Here is a 21,474-nt window from a genome sequence, read left to right as displayed (position 1 = left end):
GTCACAGTATGCAGTCGGGGCGAACAACTCAGAAACAGCTGAGAACAGACAAAATGACTTCATGTGCCTCTACTTTTAAGAGCAACTTTAAAATAGAATTTATCCCAACCTCTTCCCTCCACAGACAATGAAACAGGGACCCACAGAGGTCACCTGACTGGAACACTGCCACAAGTCAGAGGGTGGCAGACCCACAAGCAGACCTTGAGAGTCCTCCATCAATGCAAGTGCCTGTCGGTCACCTCAGCTCTGCTGTGAGGAGAGGAGAGGGTACAGGCTGCACAGGCTGGAGGGAGGGGGCCAGCCTAGAGGCAAGGATGCAGGTGGGGCTGCTGGGTGGTCACAGTAGTGAGCAGAAAGGTGGGTTACAGTAACGAGCACCTGAGTCCTAGATTGAAAGAAGAAATAAAGACAAATCCTGAAGGGAAACTATAAACCTCAAGACAAAGATTCCACAGTCAGAGACTGTGTCAGGTACAGGTTAATAAGAAATGAGCAGAAAAATAATTAAGCCGTGTGACCTAGTATTTGTCAACATAATGAATGCCCCCCCCCCACCCATTTCCTACTTTACCAGGGTGTAGTCTAGCATCATGTAAGTGTTTCCTGTAACTTGGTTTTGAGAAACCTGTACCAGTAACATGTTGGATGCTATCTGGAGTGCAGATGTCTAGGCCTGTCTACTCCCAGGATGGACTGTCACTAAGTCCAACTCCCAGATTCCACTCAGAAAACTGAATGCTAAACAAGTTTCCCAAGTACGCTTACAAGAAACAATGCTATATACAACCATGCCATCGCCCATTCTCCCTCTAGTCTTCCCCGTTCCCACGTCATAGGGACAGCTGTCAAGATACACAGTGAATGACCCCAAGAAACAAAGGTGCTTGCGACCCAGCCCACTTCACTATTAAGCCTCCACTTCCCATCATACCATAAGAACCAGGTAGACTTATGTGCACTAGGCAATAGCTGACTAGATATTTTTAAGCCAAAAGTGAAAATTAGCACCTTTTGCTAGTGAAGGGAAAAAAATCACACTCTTAAATCCTGAATATGTATTTCTTTGAGAACCAACTTATTAAAAATAAGGCAATAGGGGTTGGGGAGATGACTTAGTAAGAACACCTGTGCAAACATGAGGACCTGAATTCAAATCCCCAGCACCCACGAAAAGAGCAGGACAGCGCTCCATATGCCTTTAACCCCCTGCACCCAAGGATAGAGAAAGGTGGATCTGAAGCTCACTGGCTAGCCAGCCTAGCTGAATGGAGACCCTGTCTTAAGAAAAGATGGCAAAGAACAATAGAGATGATATTCAGTGTTCTTCCCTGGTCGCTGCATAGGTACACACATACATACACACACACACACACACACACTCATATGCAGTGCCTGAACCACACACACATACCCCAAACAAACAAGACAACAAAGCAAGAGTCATGTGTGTGGACTTAGTGAGCTCTATCTACTTCATTCTTGCTTCACTCAGTAGGCAGGTAGAGCACTCCCAATTCTACCCATCAAAGCTACAGAAGGCGGGGACACTCCAGCTTTCTCCACCTCAATCCAGCTGGTGATTTGAGGTGGAGATGTCTTGAGGAATTGGGAGATGGGAGCATCTGAGAGGTAAGGTAGCCAGCACAGCTGGTAGTAGCTTCCCATCTACTACCCTCAGGCCTTCTGCCTGGCCTTGTTTCTAAGAGAACAGAACAGTCCACGAGAAAGGAGGCAGAGGAAAAGACAATTCACACAAGAGTGCTGTATTCAACTCAACACCTGTTTATTTCCCCAAAGTGCAGAAAGCCCGACAGGGCAGAGAAAGGGCGATATCAAATCTTTCCACACTCAAATTGCTGAAATAATTACTCAGAAATTTATTTTAGAAAAAAGGTTAAAGCAATTTTAAGAAAATTCCACAAATGAGAAGGGTAAAATAATAGTAAAGATTATAGCTAAACAATACCTATAATATTCTAAGTCAGTGTGTAAATAGACATTTATAGTTTAGATGAAATTTTCCAGTCACTGCTAACAATGCTCCCTCCAAGAGCCAAAGACCATCTAACAAAACCCCAACACCAATTATGGGAAGTCCTCTCTTGAGTTGTTGGTCATGGTTGTCCAAGCAACTCTCAAAACATGGCAGGCTATTGCTACCACCCTTGGCTGCCTCCCACCCCAGAGGAGGAAGCTAAGTCCCTATTGCTGAAGATACCATGTACTTCAGAAATAGGGGCCAGAGGCCCCTAGAACAGACCAGAAAGTCTCCCCTCTGAGGACTAGTGTTCATGGTACTAGGATGTGCCACACAAACTTGCAAAGGAGGTAATCAAGCAACAATCCTACCCAGCTAAGATATGACCTACAAGAACCAGCACAGCACAGTAACCCTAAGGACGCAGTAACGGCATGCTAACATTGGAAGTAACATATGCCATGGCAGTAACCAACAGCTTTCTAATTGGACTTAAGACCTCCTCAACAAGAAGGAAATCATGCCTGGGACTGGAAACCTAGGCAACTACTCAGAACTAGTGACGTCACAGATGTTGGAGGAGAACCTACAACCACCACCTTACTAAACTAGCACAAGTCCTAACTACACTCTGAATACTTATCTTTATACCCACACATAAATGCAGTCTCCACTTATCGAGGAAACTTTTCTTTGCAACAGAGACCATTACAAAAAAAAACCACAACCAATCAAAATGTAGAGTTGTGGATCCCAGTCCCAATGGATAGATCTACAATTCAACTCCCATAAACCTAATGCTCATGAAGATATTATAGAACATTACAGAAAGATAGAGGGGAAATTTTTAGGAGCCAGAGGATCAGGGAGTTTGGCGTATGACTGTGACTCCTAGGAATATCAGAAGTACACCCATAAAGTCTCACCAACGCGACTGCTAGACATGAGCTTGAGCAAGGACAACAGATGTGCTAAAGTAGATGAGGGAGCCCAGGAGGCATCAAGCCTATAACCATAGGCAATCAGGAATGTTAAGAGTGGGGTAATCTTCCTCAAGGCAGAGCACACCAACTGGTTATCCAACACCAAACGGGAACCCTGAAAACATACATAAAGGTAACCTTACAGAGTATTTAGGAGTGTGCACATGCACACACACACACACACACACACACACACACACACACACACACACAGACAATTAATGGGGGAAAGGGGCCATCAATTGAATTTGAAAGAGAGCAAGGAGGAATATTTGGAGGCTTTGGAGGCAGAAAACAGAAGGGAGAAATGATGATGCAAATATATCATAACCTCAAAAAATAAATAATGAAAAGAAAGAAGGGAAAATTCTGTGAATGTGTGGAGGATACCCAGGTCTGGTTATCTCTGACCTGGGGGATGGGAGCTTAGGGAAGAATGAAGGAGAGCACCTCTAGAGACCCAAGGGGCCGAAACTCCCGTCTTAGCTCCTCAAGCACACATGAGGTTATAAGACCTCAGTGGCAATGTGACGTGAACAAGTGCCTGTCTTCCTCGGTCCAGGTCTCTCTGCCTCCTGACCTCCTCACTTATAGCCACTCCTGGTATGTGTGGCTGATCCCTGCACTATCACCTTTCCAAGGTCTTTGAACAGGCTCCCAGAAGATTATCTTCATGCCAGAAATAAGCAGAGGAAAAGGCTGAAAAATGACACTAAGCTCAACATCTTCAATAAGGCTGATTTATATAATAAATATAAATTTCTCTGTGTGAATACATACAAAGCATAAATAAGAATAAAATGGCAACACTTTTTTTTTCTCTAGTAGTTTTAATTTTCTTGACATTTGTTTTGTGTGTGTTTTCCCCTTTTTCTATCTTGGAAAAAAACAATCATTTTCTAATCAAGGGAAAATGGTACTTTACAAATAATAATGGCAGGCTGGGGAGATGGTTCAGTATGTATAAGAGTGATGCTGCACAAGCAGAAGAACACACACACCTCCAAATCACCAGCATCTTGTCAAATGCTGGGTGTGCATGTGCATGTGCCTAGAGCCCCAGTGCTATGGGGAAGCAGCCACCCCAAAGAATGCCTGGGGCTTGCTGGTTGCCAGCCTAGCTCCAGGTTCAATGTTAGACCCCGTGTCAAAGGAATAAGACAGAAAGTGACCTAGCAGGACAATCTCCGTATGCACATGTGTGCACAGACCATACACAGAACATCCTCCCAACACCCACAGACATCCACATGCTCACAATGCACAATAATAATGGCTTAAATTTACCCACAATTGAGCAAGGCAAGTAATAGATGAATGAAGCTGTCTGTGGAGTACAGTGTCTGAGAGTAGACAGGAAAAAAGGTATAGAGATTAAAACTTACTTCCTCTTTAGCCCACTGCTGCTGTGTATCTGCAAAATCCCCAGGCTCCTGCCTGCATAGTTCTACAGCACCTGTTTTATTTATTGCTTATGTTCTTAAGCTTAAACTTCAATGCTCACACCAAGCTATTGCTTTTTTTTTTTAGCTGTTGACAGCAATACAGGCAAATGAATGAAACCAATTTTAGTTGTGACTTTGTATAAATGCTAATGGGGTAAAAGGTAGCTGGGTGTGAGGATTATTGTAAAATGATTAAGTTCTGAGTAACTGTGTTGAAAGTGTGGTTTTTCCATTATGAAAATGATGGAATTTAAATGTCAGTAGATTCTTAACTTTAAAATTCACAGCAGCATGAAACGAAACAAGGCCTAAAGTCTCCTGTTGTATAATAGCATGTGTGTGTGTGGTGGTGGTGGGGGGGTGTCTCAAATTCTGATCTCATCTCAAAATGCTTCAACCGCATCATCTCCACCGAGGTAAGAGAATACCCTTGACCAGCTTTGATTAATCACTCAGGGGTAAGAGAAGAAGCCTTCTGTTTCTCCATGTCTACATATTCCCATACTAGTAAACCACACAGCATACACAGGAAACAAATTTGACACAGGGAAACATTCTCTAGGACACAGAATACTTGAGGGTGTCCCTCACCCTGCTCTGGTGTTAGAGGATTGTGAGTCTCAGAAGGATATTAAGAAAAAAGAACATGTTGTTATCAGATAAAATATAACATGTACAACACCCAGAACTGCTTGGCAACTTTTTCCGGATGCACCTATCATAAGAAAGAATAAATAATAGATAAAAATCTTAAAATCTAGGTTCAATACTATCTCAGAATGTCAATACTTAAATCTATATCTATATCCATATATATATACACACATATACACACACATACATATTTGCCCACATATTACTTTCTTTATCTTAAGAGTTGTGAAGATTTTTCAAAGGCTAATGTTTGTGCAAACATTCTAAATTACAAAAGGCAACAATCCACTTAGGGAAGAACTATTAGCTCCAGTTATGAGGCCCCAAGGTCCTTGGAAACTCCTTCCACACACTCTGCATGGTCAAGAGCAGCTGGATAGAGAGGGAGTTAGGTGTCGGAAAGAATAAAGATGGCTTCTTCAGACCAGGGGCCAAGGCTGTATTCTCTCAACCAAGCATGGGCTCCAAAGAAGAACCCACTTGAACATCCTCAGAGGACTCAAGACATAAGTTAGGAGGGAGGTAGAGTATGGACCGATGGCTCAATCTTTTATCCAAACTTCTGCCAGGCTATGACTAGGATACACAGTGCTTAAGGCAGATGAAACCCAACTAAGACAATAACAGGAGCAGGTGAGAGGTGAGATTTCAGAGTTCCCCGGGAACCTGAGGACCTCTGGTCAGTCTTGGTATGTACCAAGGAACACCAAATGCAGGTCTCTTTCCTGGGCACCATTTTGACTAAGGTGGTTTTGGCCGCAGGAAAACTGCATGTCACTAATGGAATAAATGGCATCTTCATGACAATCAGTAATTGCAACTACATGAATGAGCACAAGCCTGTAATATCATGCGGAGGCCACTGTGCCACAGCCATCAAAATCTTTAAAGATGGCACACAAATGCCTCTAGAAAAAAGACTCCCTGATGCCAAGTGCCTTTGGGAGATAGTAGTTCTTAAAATCCTCAACTAGCCAGGTCACACCGAACCACATGAAAGGTCCTACACAGCCTTTTTGTTTAAAAACATATGTGTGTAACTAAAACCTTCTGGAGGCAATGTTATCTAGTGGTTAAGAGTGGGGTGCTGCAGAGCAAGGCTCGCCACTTCATGTGCCTCCATCACTACTTCCGTGGGCTGATCAAGTCCCTCTCTGGGGCTCAGCTTCTGTCTTCTGGAGCGGGAATAATAATGTGCCCTCCAAACAGTGCTGTTTTGAAACTGAAATAAGCTAATGAATGCCAGCCACTGAAACAGTACCTAGCTAGATACATTAGTCTTACATGACTGATGTCAAGTTATTTTTGTAAGACCTAATAATATCCTATAGAACCTGTTTCCAGATGGAATGCAAGGACAGGAAACCCCTCTTGGTTGGGGATACAGCTCAGCTGGTAAAGGGATTGCCACATAATCATGAGGATCTGAGACTGATCCCCAGAACCCACATGGAAAAGCTGGGCATGGTGATGTGTGCTTGTGCTCTCAGACCTGGGGAGGAGTGGGCAGGAGAAGCCAGGCAGCCTATTTGTTAGCTCCAGGCCAATGAGACCCTATTTCTTTTTTTCTTTCTTTTTGTTTTTGTTTTTTTTAAGACAGGGTTTCTCTTTGTAACAGTTCTGGAACTCGCTTTGTAGACCAGGCTGGTCTCGAACTTACAGAGATCCACTTGCCTCTACCTCCAGAACATTGGGATTAATGATATGTGCCACCGCTGCCCAGAGAAGAACCCTATCTTAACAAGCAAGTGCTTATGTTTTTGTATGTTTTGTTGTTTTGTGTGTGTGTTTGGGGGGGGGGGGATATTCAGGGATGGTTCAGCAATTAAGAGCACATGCTTCTCTGCAAGAAGACTTTAATTCAGTTCCTAGCTCCCACATCAGTCAAATCAGAACCACCTGTTTACTCCAGCTACAGGGGCTCCGAGGCCAGACTGGCCTTTGTGGGCACCACCTGTTACACACACACTCTCTCTCACACGTAAACATTAAAAAAAAAAAAAAAACTTTAGTTTTTTAAAGTTAAAAAAAGGCAAAAGCAAGTTGAACGGCTCCTGAGGAAGGACTAACACCTGAGGTTGACCTCCATGCACAGCTGCATAAACATTGCATGTGTTCACATCAACACACACACACACACACACACACACACACACACACACACACAAGGATTCTTCTCCCTAGACAAAGACACCTCTGGAACTGAAAAGCAGCACAAATACGTCCATTTTAGTCTTACTATCACCTGCCTTTCCTGGGCATGTCTCCCTGTCTGCTAGAATTAAGACCATTGGAATAGCTAGTTCTACCAGCTGTCACAGGCTAGGATTCTAAACAAAAACTTCATGTATGGAAACCATCAATTCTTGCCCAGTACGGTTCTCTTAAAGTTCTTCTGGAAGTCTCAGGTTTCAGCTAGTCAGGTCACCCTGAAGCACATGGGGGACTTCAGGCCAGGAGTCAGCTACCTATCTGCATGGACATGGCACAGGCTGCCTCATCCCTGACCTCTGACCATGCAGGGTGGAATCACTAGCAGCAATGATAGCAGCAGTAGGTGGGCATTTACCTACTCCACAGGAATCCTCTGAAAGCCATCTGTCTCGGTTTCTGGTACCCAAAGTTGGCTATTATGCACCTTTTCTTTGATATGGTCTCAGTGTCCACATGAGCCCAATCCTATAAACAGCCTCTCTCTCTCTCTCTCTCTCTCTCTCTCTCTCTCTCTCTCCTCTCTCCACTATGTCTTACTATGTAGCCCTCATACTCACAGAGATCAGCCTGCCTTGCCTCCTGAGTGCTTGAGATTAAAGTTGTTGCCCTACTACAACTGACCCTTAACCAGTGCCTTTTACGGACTGAGAGGGAATCCTTCATGTTTTCCTCACTTGTACAAAGCTCTACGCTGCAGTTTCAATGCAGATGTCCATCAGTACTCAGCCTGGTCGACAAATCTCACGAACCAAGCACCCAGTCCAGCTGGGAACAAGCAGAGAAGAGAATGCTGCTTCTGCCCTGCACATAGACTACCGTGCTCTGCTTCCCTCCAGCCCAGCCTTCTGGATTTCTAAGATATCCCATGCCCAAACTGATTGCAGGATACCTGTGCATCCATCCATCCCATGTTTTTTAACTGCTGTATACAGGCTCTATGTTTTGTTGATACAAAACTGAACAAAACACACATTCCCCTTGTATTATTTCTTCTTCATCCCTATGACAGAGTACCCGATAGAAATGACAATCACAAGGAAAGATTGACCTGGGCTCCTGGTAAAAAGGCTTAGTCCATCAAAGTAGAGAAGGCATGGCTGGGCTCATGCCAGCGGGTGTGTGTGTTTGTGTGTGTGTGTGTGTGTGTGTGTGTGTGTGTGTGTGTATTATAGCAAGCTGTTCATACCTCAGCCTATAGGAAGTGAAGAATGCAGGCAACAACCAGAGGCAGGCATAGCCTTCGAAGGCCTGCCCCCAGTGGCCCACTTTTGCTAAAGTATCTCCTCCTAAAAGGCTGTGTTTGTATAAACGTTTGTATCACTCATTACACGGACTGATTACAGAATTTCAAATCACTTCAAATAAAGACTATTATTACAAAGCGAGAGAGTGTGTGTGGACAACTTGGTAGAGACAGCCCACCTCTACCTACACTCACAGCCCTCCCAGCCCTTCAGCCAGCGCTCAGTCAAGATGGGCAACGGGGGGAGGCCAGCTTCGGACTGGTCTTCAGTCTGCGGCCCTCTGGCTCAGTTTCCCTCCTGCAGGAGAGGGTGTGCTTTAAAGTCCCCCTGAGAGTCTGGGACTGAGGTTGGTTAACATCTGTCAATCTTGACACTGTCCTAGAGTACATCAACAACCCTCCCTTCATGAGAACTGCCAGCTCCACCTGCACTCCTCGGCACCGTGTGCCCCTTCCACCAGCATCTAAAGCCTCAAGGGAGTATTTTTTTCTATTGTTAAAGGCCAGAGAGATGCACTCAGTAGCTTTAGGTCACAACACAAGCTGTTACTTAATTTTCATTTGCCACTCATGTGACAGTTTGCTGGCTGCTAGGGAAGGAGTACTCCTGTTGTTCAGTCTACTGAGCAGCAGAGAACTATACAAATTAGTACCATGGAGGGGAAAAGGACTAAGGGAGGGCTGAGGAGAGAGAACGGTGCTGGGGACTGTTCTTCATCTTTACTGAATACTTGGTCAGCATCTAACTTCAAGCTTATCATAGCAAAGCCACTAAAAATGACTTGACGTTTTTTGCTCTCAATCAAAACTGTGAGAAAGGAAGTGGCATTCACAGGCCCCTTGGCCAGATCTTTCAGCCATTTCTCTTGAGAAAGGGAAGATGGAGGCTGTAAGGGATTTGGGCCCCCTAGGAGTTGAAACAGGACACACTAGACACCAAATTTCCAGCACAAAGGAGATTTATCTCCCAGAGGGGCAGAAGGGGTGGGGGGGGCTGCAAAGGCAGAAAGCAGTAGCAGTCGGGGCAAGCAGGTGCTTTTCTGCAGGAGTGGGTTTTTAAGGAGAAAAGGGGGGGGGGTCTGTATTTGAGTTGGTAGATCCTGATTGGACATACTATTCAAACAATGAATTTTAAAGCCAGGCAGTGGGGGTGCACGCCTTTAATCCCAGCACTCTGGAAGCAGGGTCAGGCAGATATCTCTGTGAGTTCGAGGCCAGCCTGGTCTACAAGCGCTAGTTCCAGGATAGCTGGTGCTATAACAAATTTTGATTGTTGGATCTCGGTGTTTTGTCTCAGGAATGAGTCTGTGGTCAAATAAGGAAATAGACCTTGGGGCTAGCTGCAAGAATATAATCTAATGGCTTTTAGCAAGGAGAGGGAAATGGGGAAGAGCAATACCTGCCTGCACCACGTTATCCATGCTCTGGCCTGTTAGGGAAGCCTTCAGGGGTTAGGACCTGGAGTTAGAGAGCTATGGGTTCTGCCATTGCTAGATAATCCTTGAGTTCCAAGACTACGTGTTCACGTACTGAAGAGAACACTGTGGTGCATGCATCAAGCTCCTTAGTACCGTCATATGAAACTGTGGTTCTTCATGGTTTATTTCCTGTGAATGACAGGATCCCTGAAAAGCATCTTAGTTACAGAGCTGTTCTTTACCTTAAAGGAATTCATTTGGCGAAGGGACAGAGGCAGTGAAGCGTTGCTCCTCGACAGTATCAACAGCAGTTCCAAGCAGGTTGCAGAGGGCAGGGTTAAAGGGTGGACGCTGATGTCACTTTCCCATGAGCTGGCAAGCCTGAAACACACAGATATGTTAATTTCCATAAATGCATGGTCAGAATTACTCTACAAATTATGACATAGAGGAAAACTCATTGGTGTGTGTGAATATGTGTGTGGAGAATATATAAAGATAGAAATAAAAATACATCAAAAATCCACAAGGCTGGGCTTGGCACTTACTGCCAAGCCTGAGAACTTGAAAAAGATCCCCACATGGTGAAAAGAAAGAACTGACTCCTGCAGGTTATCCTGTGACCTCCGGCGTGTGCTGTGCCATGCATAAACACACACACAAACAAAAAAAAAAAACCCACACAGAATAAACTTTTTATATTTACAAGGTAAATGTCCAAGACAGTTTTATGCTGTTGCTGGCATAAAAGAGACAGATTACTCGTTTTTCAGTAATCAAAGTAAAATAGTCATATGACATGCAGGCCTATTGGAGTGAAGCCTGCTGGGAGGAGAGGGGTCATTATATTTCATTTATTTTAATAAATAAAGCTTCCCTGAAGACCAGAATGCAAAATAGCCACACCAGTCAACCATACAGGCCAGCCAGTGGTGGCACGCACCTTTAATCCCAGCAGCCACACTAGTTAGCCATAGAGGCCAGGCAGTGGTGGTGCACACCTTTAATCCCAGCACTAGAGAGGAATATAAGACGGGATGAGACAGGAACTTGCTCTCTTCAGTCTGAAGATTTCACAGAGGTAAGAGCTCTCTAGTGGTTGGTTGCTTTGCTTTTCTGATCTTCAGGTTGAACCCCAATATATCTCTGGGTTTTTATTATTTATGCTACGGGGAGGGGGGGCAGTAACAGCTAACATACTAAATGCCTCCCATGTTCCACATGCTTTCCCCCACACAGAATGCTGTGATGACCCTTCAGCCACCTGCGCAAGAGCTGCCACCTCCATTTTATAGATGTGCAAACATTCTCAGTGTGGAGGACCTAAGGAAACGTCTGGGTCGGTGACTTTCAAACTTTTAAAGGGTTAGGATCCTTTTGTTCCAAAGTCTTGCAGCAGGCCAACTGTCATGCAAATAAAAGCAAAGGCGCTGTTTGAAGAGGTTGGACTGGCAGGACGCTGCCCTTTATCCTTCACAGGGGCCTTTGAAGAGGCTCTGTGCAATCTGCGGAGCCCATCTGAGCACTCTTTCATGTGCGAGAGCAGGAAACCGAGCGCTGACACTAGATAAGGCAAGAGGCGCTGTCTGAGATGAGGCAGCCAGGAAGAGAGCAGTAAGGCTGCCTCTGGAGCCCCGACTTGCAACTTCCCATTTAATGATAAAAATCCAGGAGACAATGATGAGAACACAATACAGGAGCAGTCGCTTTTGCTTCTGTTTGCTTGAGGATTCCTGGTGTGATGCCTGCTAGAGCGCTTTGCCACCATTCACATATAAAATATATACTATGTAGACATTTACTCTGTAAACAGATGTATTCCTTTGGCATTTTTCTGAAGCTTAACCTCTGCAAGTCTCACTTTATACATACCAGCGGTAACTGGTAGCAGCTTGGGGAGCACCGGTGGCTGAGGCATGACCAACTTCAACATTGTGGAGGTGAGTCGTGATGAGGATTTAACTCTATCACCAAGCTTTTATTCTGCCCATCCATTTCTGCTGTGGGTGGCAGAGCTAACTCTGCCAACTGGGTGGACTAGAATAGACTGCACTCATTTTCCTATATAAGACCCAACTTCAGCAAGGATGTGTTTGAATGAATTCTCTGTGCTTCGGAGATTGTTAGTCTATATTGACTGGCTCTGCTATTCTTTCTGCTTTTGCTCATTATTTTGCATACTCAACATTTCTCTGAAATAGAAATAATGACGCTATCTTTTTAAAAAGTGAAACTTAGATACAGTCCTATGGCTCCAGGCTCACTCTCAACCCCTCTCTTTCTGCCCTCCCCAAGCCACCCTTCCTGTCCTGTACAGCACTGAACTATACACTCTGGCCAGTAGAGGAACCTTCTAGGTCTAGACAGTAGATATTCTTCCAATGGGCTTGAACTTCTAAAAGATGTGCACAATGTCATTTCCTTGGAGAGACCCTGCTTCTCGTTGCCTAATGGCACATTTCTATCTATTACAACACTTACCACCACCCTAGCGGTGTTCTTATTTGGAATGTATTACCATCACTCCCGCTCCAGGACTAGGCTTAAACATAAATGGATTCCTCTTACTCTGCAGTCTTATTTGGAGATAAAGATTAGGAAGTTGCCTCAAAGTTGCTTCTTTGACATATACCCTTAGTTTTGTTTTTCAGTTCTGGGGATCAAACATATGGTCTGTGCACACTAAGTAAGCACTTGACCACTGTGCTACATCCCTGTTCCCACTCGCAATAACATCATCTTTTAAGGCATAACAGAAATGCCACGCACACACAACTGTACGTTTAAAAACAATTTAAGCGCTCAGAATTTATACTTTAAAACTCAGCACCCACAACTGGACTCACTGAAGCTATTTACATTCTGAAATGTTTAAATGTATAGCAAAAATATTTGTTTCAAACCTGCATCTTATTAAAAGCCGCAGGACACTTCCTTAGCACGTGAATGTCACTTGGAGCTCTCCAGTGAGCTCTGACACCTAACCCAGGCTAGTCACAGGCCTTTAAGAAGGGTTTCTTATACAAATCAAAACAATTCTGAGATTCCATCTCACACCTGTAAGAATGGCCAAGATAAAAAACATTGATGACAAAATATGCTGGAGAGGTTGTGGGGAAAAGGGAACACTTCTGCATTGCTGGTGGCAATGCAAGCTGGTACAGCTCCTTTGGATGTCTGTGTGACAATTTCTCAGAAAATTAGGAAACAGCCTTCCTCAAGACCCAGTAATATCACTTTTGGGTATATATCCAAAGGATGCTCAATCATGCCACAAGGGCATGTGCTCAGCTATGTTCATAGCAGCTTTGTTTGTCACAGCCAGAACCTAGAAATAATCTAAATGCCCCTCGACCAAAGAATGGAAAAGAAAAATGTGGTACATTTACACAATGGAGTACTACACAGCAGAAAAAATAACGACATCTTGAATTCTGCAGAAAAATGAATGGAGGTAGAAATTATCATTTTGAGTGAGGTAACCCAGACCCATAAAGACAATTATCACATGTACTCACTCATAGGTGGTTTTTAAACATGAAGCAAAGGAAACCAGCCTACAAACCACAATCCCAGAGAACTTAGACAACAATGAGGACACTAAGAGAGACTTACATAGATCTAATCTACATGGGAAGAAGAAAGTAGAAAAAGACAAGCTCTCCTGAGTAAATTGGGAGCATGGGGAACTTGGGGGAGGGTTGAAGGGGGGAAGAGAGAGGCAAGGAGGGGAGCAGAGAAAAATGTAGAGCTCAATAAAAATCAATAGAAAAGTGAAAAAATACAATAAAAAAAGTTTCTTGACTGAAATGAGCATTGCTGGAGCCTGCTGTACTGTGGTGAGCACATTCAATGCAGGACCGCTTTCTTGTCATTTTCCATTCCCTTTGTGGCAGTAATATTTTTGCAAGTCGAGCAGAAAATAAATATACAAATAAATATTTTAAGAGTTGTCTGGATTTATTATGGTTGTAAGATGTTCTCTACAATGTGTGCTTAAATTTTATAAGTGCAGACCTTAGGTTTCTTCCATCGTTTATCCTGTGCCTAACACATCCAGGCAATGAGCCAGGCGTATTGACTGTATCTGTTGTCTCATTTCCTAGAGGGGCCCTGACTGGCAGACACTGTTTATTCCAGCAGTCAGAAAGGTTATATGATTGTCACCAGCACCACATGGTGAGTGAAATTGGTGGGACCAGAGAAGTCAGCTTGGCTTGAATTCAAAGCAAATGATGTCCGCATCACTGTACATGGGCATCTGAGGATGGTGTGGAGGATGGCGTGGAGACTGTCATCCTCTCCATGCAGAAAGATGCAGACCCTTGGCAACTGGATGTGCTGATGCTCATCCTTCTGGACACCAACCTTTTAGCTTATAATGTATGGAGCTCAGTACATTTTCACTCTTTTATAAGAAGTTATTTTTATCTTTCTCAAGATATTACTTTATTAATGAAACATTCCAAATTTGAATTAAAAAGGTAATAGGACACACACAGGAAAATATTCATATTAGATGAAAATATCTCTATCTCAGGTAAAAAAAGGAAACAGTATAGCTATTTTCCTTAGAAGGAAATAACTGCCATTTTGTTCTCCTTCATATCTGCCCAGAAATCAGCTATTTTCATGATGCCGCTATCAATTCTGGTATAGACAAAGGCATGTTTCAATGCTGAGTAAAGGTTCCAACATTCTAAACGGCTGTGGTGGAAACCATTATAAAGGGCATTCAAACAAAAATGAAAAACTTTAGCACTGCCTTATCATTCACCAGCAAGTCATTCCGGCTAAGCACACGACAGTAAGGGTACTTCAAAAAACCCTGTTAGTTCTTGATTCATGTAATAGTATGTGAGAACAATACCTCATGGACTATGCTACAGCAATACTTCATGGGCTATGTTACAACAATACCTTGTGTACTATGTTACAACAATACCCCATGTAATATGTTACAGCATTGTGGTTTACATTTACATTTCTATACTGATAGTGGCAAGAGTTCCATGGCTCTATGTGATTATGAACATTTGCATGGTTTTAACCCAGCTCTTCAGACATCCTGTGAGTTAGCAGTTTTCCTTACTAAAACCCATGAAGGGAAAGCCTACTGTCCTGATCCCAGAGCCAGGAAGTGATGGAAAGAAACACAAGCACGACCCTTTCCAGCCAAACCCCACATTCTGTGCTCTACCATAGCAACTATACTAGATATGATGCGGTTGCTTCCATCCCAAAAGATTGTAACCTAACTTCCAGGTATCCTTAACCCCTCACTTGAAGCAATGTGAATAAACTTATAATGCAGTTAGACCAAGAAGCCAGACTTAAGCTGGATCGGGTTTCTCATACTCAACCTGACCCAACAACTAGTCCTACAGCACATTATCTGTCAATGCTAAAATTTACCAAATGCCTTTAATTTTAATCATTCCAAATATTATTTTAATAGCATTAGTACACAGGCAAAGTATTACATGAAAAATAAAAGCAGTTGTTTAGGAAAGTAAGAGCTCTGGCTATCTTTCCTCTAAATCTCTAGATAATATTTTCACAGCCTTTTTTCAATTAAGAAAGCAGTGTGGGGGTGGCAGAGAGAAGAGGAGACAGGACAGATGCACAAAAGAGGGGAAGACGTCGGGACATGCTTAACATTCAGTTTACATTAAAGCAATCACCAGTTACATTACACAGATTTTCAGACACATGTTGACAAAGCTGAGGTGTCACTTGTGGCTATCTACCCATGACTCAAACACTGGCACTAATATCTGCTCATGAAGAAGATCAAAGCCTCTTGTGAAACACAGGGCAGAACCTGGCTTACTTCTGGCATTTCCTGCAAAGCATCGTAACTATTAGATGGGAATCAGTCTTTCTCCTCGGAATCAACAGGAAAGACACTTCAAAGGGAACAAGGAACCAAACACCAGTCAAAAGTTATTTCTGTGACTTTTAAGCACTGGGAAGGAAAAGCTTTCCTAAGAGACCAGAACTGTCAGTTGGGTGACCTGGGTCTGAGAGACTATAATGCAAGCTGAGGACACACGGTCCACTTTTCTAAACCTTTGCATCAGGAAAATCCCCAGAGTCATAACTACAGGGCCTGTCTATTCTGAGACAACAAGGAGGGGAGAAAATGTCGTGCTTTCACTTCCAACAGAAATGGTGATATTGAGAACAAACAAGCCAATCGATATCAAGAAAATAACCCAGAAAAATAGAAGGTGGAAACACGGAAGTTGTTCAGTGCAATGTAAACTGGACCTGACAGAGAAGACATAGAAGTGTAGTGTAAAATGTTCAACATATGGTATGAGACAAAAAGATAATAAGACGAAAGATGTTAACGTAGATCTTTTATCTCTAGCACTTTTGTAGATGAGATGGCCCCTTTAATGATAGAACCAAAGACAACAGTGTATAAAAGATATCTAAATATAATGTTTTTCATGCCTTGTAGATGCCAGAAACTCAACTGATAAACTATAATAATGGTAAGTCCACTGACTTAATCCCACAGTGTAAGAAACCAGGCATGGGACCACAACTGGGCCATAGAATCATGAACATAAACCTCTTTGATATGTAAGTTGTCCAAGCAAACAAACTTTAGAACTTCTTTCGAGGACACAACACAGCAAAATAACTAAATGGACTGCTGCTATGATTCTGATTAGTCATGCTAACACCACTACCCTCACTAAATCGTACTGGTCCATGCATGTCCACAGCCCCAGTCTCCACCCCAAGAGTTGTAAGGTGCTGCAGGTCTGAAACTCTAGCACTTGGAAGGTAGAGAAGGGAGAAATAAAAGTTGAAAGTCATCCTTGGCTATACAGAGAGTTCAAAGCCAGCCAGGGCTACATGAGGCTATGATAGAGAGGAGGAAAGGGAGAAACAGAAAGACAAAGATAGAGAACTAACTCATAAAAACAGACAATAAATATATGTACCTAATACATTTTAAATATAATTTATTAAGTAATAAACAATATCCACATGAATTTTTTGTGGAAAATTTGAAGAAAAACTTGATTAAAAAATCATACTAATTTTCTAAACTAAAAGACTATTGAAAACCAGAATGTGCGTACATGATTCTTGAAAGTTCTGCTTTTCAATCTGCCAGGAAGACCTATGGCCTTGTGAAGGGAAACCTCCCACATATCAAAAAGTTCAGGAGAGGACTAAGAGAGCTGCCCAAGATGCAGGAAAGCCTGGCAAGATCCTGAGCACAGCCCAAACCCAGTATTACACCTGCCCTCTCAACACTCTGGGGTGGAGGGATGGGGATAAGAATATCAAGGTCTTCCTCAGCTATATAGCCTAAGCTAGGAGAAACCCTGTCTTAAAAAGAAGTTCTTGGGAGACAGTTCTGCTTTAAATAATGTATTAATGGGGAGGAGAGATGGCTCAGCAGCTAAGAGCACTAGTTTGCCCTTGCAGAGGACCTGGGTTCAATTCCTAGCACCCGCACGCTTAGATGGGTCATAACTATTCATAACTCTAGGGAATCCAGTGCCCTCTTCTGACCTCTATGGGCACTGCATGCACATGGTGCACATACATACATAAAGGTAAAACATTCATACACATAAAATAGGTAAATGTAAAAAACATACCAATAAATCCATCTCAAAATTAACTTATTAATTTTTGCCCAGAAATTGAGATTTTGCTTGTTAAAAATAATCACATTGTTGCAAGATACCAGTTGTTGGGAAAACAAGAATATACGTAAAGCCAAACAACCAAAAACACACAAAACAACAACAACAAAATCTAGAGCACTCCAAATATAGTCCTTTGGTTTATTAATAGGTTTTATTTGGAGACTCAGAAGTGGGTGTTACAATGTAACCCATGCTGGCCTCAAAATCACTGTAGTTCTTAAGTGCTGGGTTTACAGATGTGAGGTCCTGGGGATTGAACCCAGAGTTTTGTGTATACTAAGTAAGTACTCTGCCAACTGAGCTACTTTAAAGAGAATCTAGTCTATGAACAAGCCTCTCCGAAACTTCCTAATTGAAGTAATATCACTGAGAACATAGAATTGGAAGCCCATTTAAAGAGGCCAGCTGCTCCCTTAGAGAAAAACAAAAACCCTTTGTGTCATACAAATTTTTAAACACACAAAAGTAAGAGACAAGTCTAGCCAGCTCATAAACATGAAACTGAGAAAAACACGGAGCAAGCCCTGTAGACTAACCCACTCCATCTGCTCTTAATGTCTGGGTTTTAGTGGATTCTAAAAACCAGTGAGTTACAGGCATCAAGGGCATCTCTGCCAAGCATCAGCCACTACAGGAAAGCTCATTTGCGCTTGTGCAAACCGATGGAGCTCTCCTAATCTCCAATCACCTCTCTCAGTGCCTGTCCCATAAAGATCCCCAGGCCCTACCTTTGGACAGGTGAATTGGACACAGGCCCTCCTATCGTTACAAACTTTCCTTCTGTAAAATTCATTTTCCCCCATGATTGACTCACTATGTGGCAGGTGGGGTTTAGTAGCATTTCCAACAACCAACTTCAAACCCTCTGTTCTAAACAGTCTAGAAAATAATCTACAAAAGCTGTACTTTTGGTTCTGAATGAGCCCATTTATTACTTACATAGGAAGCCAAAAGTATAAGAATAAGTTGTTAGAAGCAGAGAGACAGCAAAACAGCTTTAAATTGGGTGCTTAAAACATCCAACGGGAAGGAGTGGAGCAGCTCAACAAAAGGCAACATCATCAAACCAGGGACTGAAAAAAGCCCAGCAGAAGTCAACAGGGGAACGGCAGAGTTCCTGACTGAGAGTGTCCCTGGTGGATCAGGGTGTCCTTGCCAATAAGGTTTCCAAGGGAAAGAACAAACAGCAGTGGCTAAAAAACACCATCAATGTGGGTACTTACTCGCACCCAGCAGAGACTGACTCTAGGCAGTCCGAGAGTCCTAGGCAGACTTTTCTCCATCCTTTACATGGATGAGTTCCACCTTGTCTCTCCCAAGGTAGACATTTTTAGTCTGGGATAAGCACAGCCACTTTAAATGGAAGTTTACCCGACAATTATTGTTTATTCTTTTATTATTTATTTATTTATTTATTTATTTAGCTTTTTCGAGACAGGGTTTCTCTGTGTGTCCCTGGCTTTCCTAGAACTCACTTTGTGTTGGTTCCAGGCCGCCCGGCTAGCTTAGACCTGAAATAATCACACAAAACCTGTATTAATCCCAAATTCTAGGATTGAAGGCATGCGCCACCAATGTCTGACTTGACAATGTTTTAAAAACCTTTAGTTGCTTGCTGTTTTCCCCTTTCCTTGTTACAGAGTCGGGGGGGCAGCTTGCCCTAGACAGGGAATACTGGAGGATATCGGAAATAAAGGTGCTAGAGTCTGGGATTTTGACAACTCACCAATATAACGTTCATTACACCATTTGATGGAGGAAGAGTCTTCTGGCTTGTGTTAATTTCATTGGTTAAATAAAGAGACTGCCTAGGCCCTTTAATAGGACATAAAATTAGGTAGGCGGAGAAAACAGAACAGAATGCCGGGAGAAAGAAGCTAAATCAAGGAGTGGCCATGATTCTCCTACCGGACACAGACGCAGGTTAAGATCTTCCCTGGTAAGACACCTCGTGGTGTTACAGGGATATTAGAAATGGGTTAGATCGATATGTAAGAGCTAGCCAATAAGAGGCTGGAACTAATAGGCCAGGCAGTGTTTAAAAGAATACAGTTTCCGTGTAATTATTTCTGGTAAAGCTAGCCATGCGGGCGGCTGGGTGCCGGGAAAGTAACCCGCCGCTCCAAACACAACAACCATTATTCTCTCAGAACATATGTCCTGAATTACTCTGGGGGAGACTGCAGACAACAGATCTTCAAAAAATGTTCCTTTCTTTGAAAGGGCATCCACCATAAGATTTATTCTACTTCACAAAAAAGAAATGATGCACTATTATTCAATTTGTAATCAGTGTTTAAATGGCTCCAATTGATTTATTACTATGTCTACAGTTTGAGTGTAGACTAAAATATACTGCAACAGGTTGACAACATACCTTAAGTCACTGGCAAACTGTGCACCGTCTACTGCAGGACTGCATTGGTATGAAGGGTTCAGAGTAGGTAAGTGCATAGAGACAAAGGAGATCAGAGGCTTCCAGACGACAGAGCAGAATGCCATGGGCCAGGCCTTCACTGAAAGACCAGACAGTGGTGGTTTTACAGCTTCCAGAATATACCAAAACCCACTGAACTGTACCTTGAAAAAAGTGATTCTGTGGTGTATTTATTATACTTCAGTTTAAAAGGGGGGACTTAAAAACAATATCAATACCTTTAAAGAGATCATTTTATGGTACACATATTATACTTCAATTTAAAAAGGGGGGACTTGAAAACAACATTAAATTAGCTGTAGGAATACCAACAGATTGACTTAACCCTTTGCAGGATGGGTGAGTATTAGAGGCACTGACTGACATAATCATAGAGCAAGGCACTCCCAAGAAAAATTCCGACAGAAACACATTAAATCCTCTATTTAAAATTCACCCTGAGCAATGTTTGCTTTCAAACAGATGACTACAGACAAGCTGGCTCTACACCATATTGCTTTACCTACAAAATACTTTTTATATTTTATTTACACTTTTTTTGCATGTATGAGCATGTGTGTGTTTGCTCAGGGCATGTGTTGAGGGCAGAGGACGATCTGGAGGAGTTAATTGGTTTTCTCTTTCTGTCACATAGATTCTGGGGTTCAAGCTCAGGTTGTCAGGCTTGGCATCAAGTATTTACCTACTGTGTCACGGTGTTGGCCCACAAAATAATTCTGAAACGTTTATTTGTATTCATTATTTTTACCACTGTTCCCTGTCTCAGCCAGGAAAGCAGTCTCCAAAACACCCATCTTGTCAGGCTGCCATTTCCAATCTTTTGTCCTTCCTTTATTTTTTCCCTCATTTAAAGACTATAATTTCTCCCAATTAGTTTCCTCATTTAAAGACTATAATTTCACCCTACTATTATTTTGACACAACCGTAGATTCACATGCTGTTGAAAGAGATGAAAGGAAGGTAAGAGACCAGAGGAACAGCCATCCATAAGGCGCTTATGCCGTCCAAGTAGAACTTCCAGACCTAAGAGTCGCACATGGTGGCTTCTCATTCCAGGGGTGAGGAGGCAGAGACAGAGTGATCCCTGAGGCTCACAGGCCAGGAAGTCTAGCCTAACTGGTGAGCTCCAGGCCAGTGAGTGACCCTGTCTCTAAAGAGCTGGGCAGTAGGCTGTGAGTGATATCCAAGGCTATCCTCTGGCTTACCACAGACACATGCACTGAAGTACATCTGCTCATACACATCTAAAAAAAAATTAGAATTCTATCTTTGATTCAGTTCCTCTTAGTGGTAAGAATCTGAAAGTAGAATATATCACCATTGACAGTCCAGTCCAACAGGTACGGCAAACAACTCTCTCTCTCTCTCTCTCTCTCTCTCTCTCTCTCTCTCTCTCTCTCTCTCTCTCTCTCTCTC

General features: G+C 42.9%; 1 protein-coding gene across 1 annotated transcript in view; it reads right to left on the bottom strand.

Annotated features, from left to right (window-relative positions):
* The window catches only part of Ube3d (ubiquitin protein ligase E3D), a 139,308-nt gene that overhangs the window by 45,079 nt on the left and 72,755 nt on the right, over positions 1-21,474 (bottom strand). Inside the window, exon 9 of the mRNA XM_005347551.3 lies at positions 10,181-10,319. Coding sequence (XP_005347608.1) covers positions 10,181-10,319 — 139 coding nt within the window. The remainder of the gene's footprint in view (positions 1-10,180; positions 10,320-21,474) is intronic.

This window comes from Microtus ochrogaster, chromosome 5 (genome assembly GCF_000317375.1).
Source record: "Microtus ochrogaster isolate Prairie Vole_2 chromosome 5, MicOch1.0, whole genome shotgun sequence".
NCBI classification, from domain to species: Eukaryota; Metazoa; Chordata; class Mammalia; order Rodentia; family Cricetidae; genus Microtus; species Microtus ochrogaster.
The sequence above is the reverse complement of the archived record's forward strand: the minus strand, read 5'-3'. Positions and strand labels throughout refer to the sequence as shown.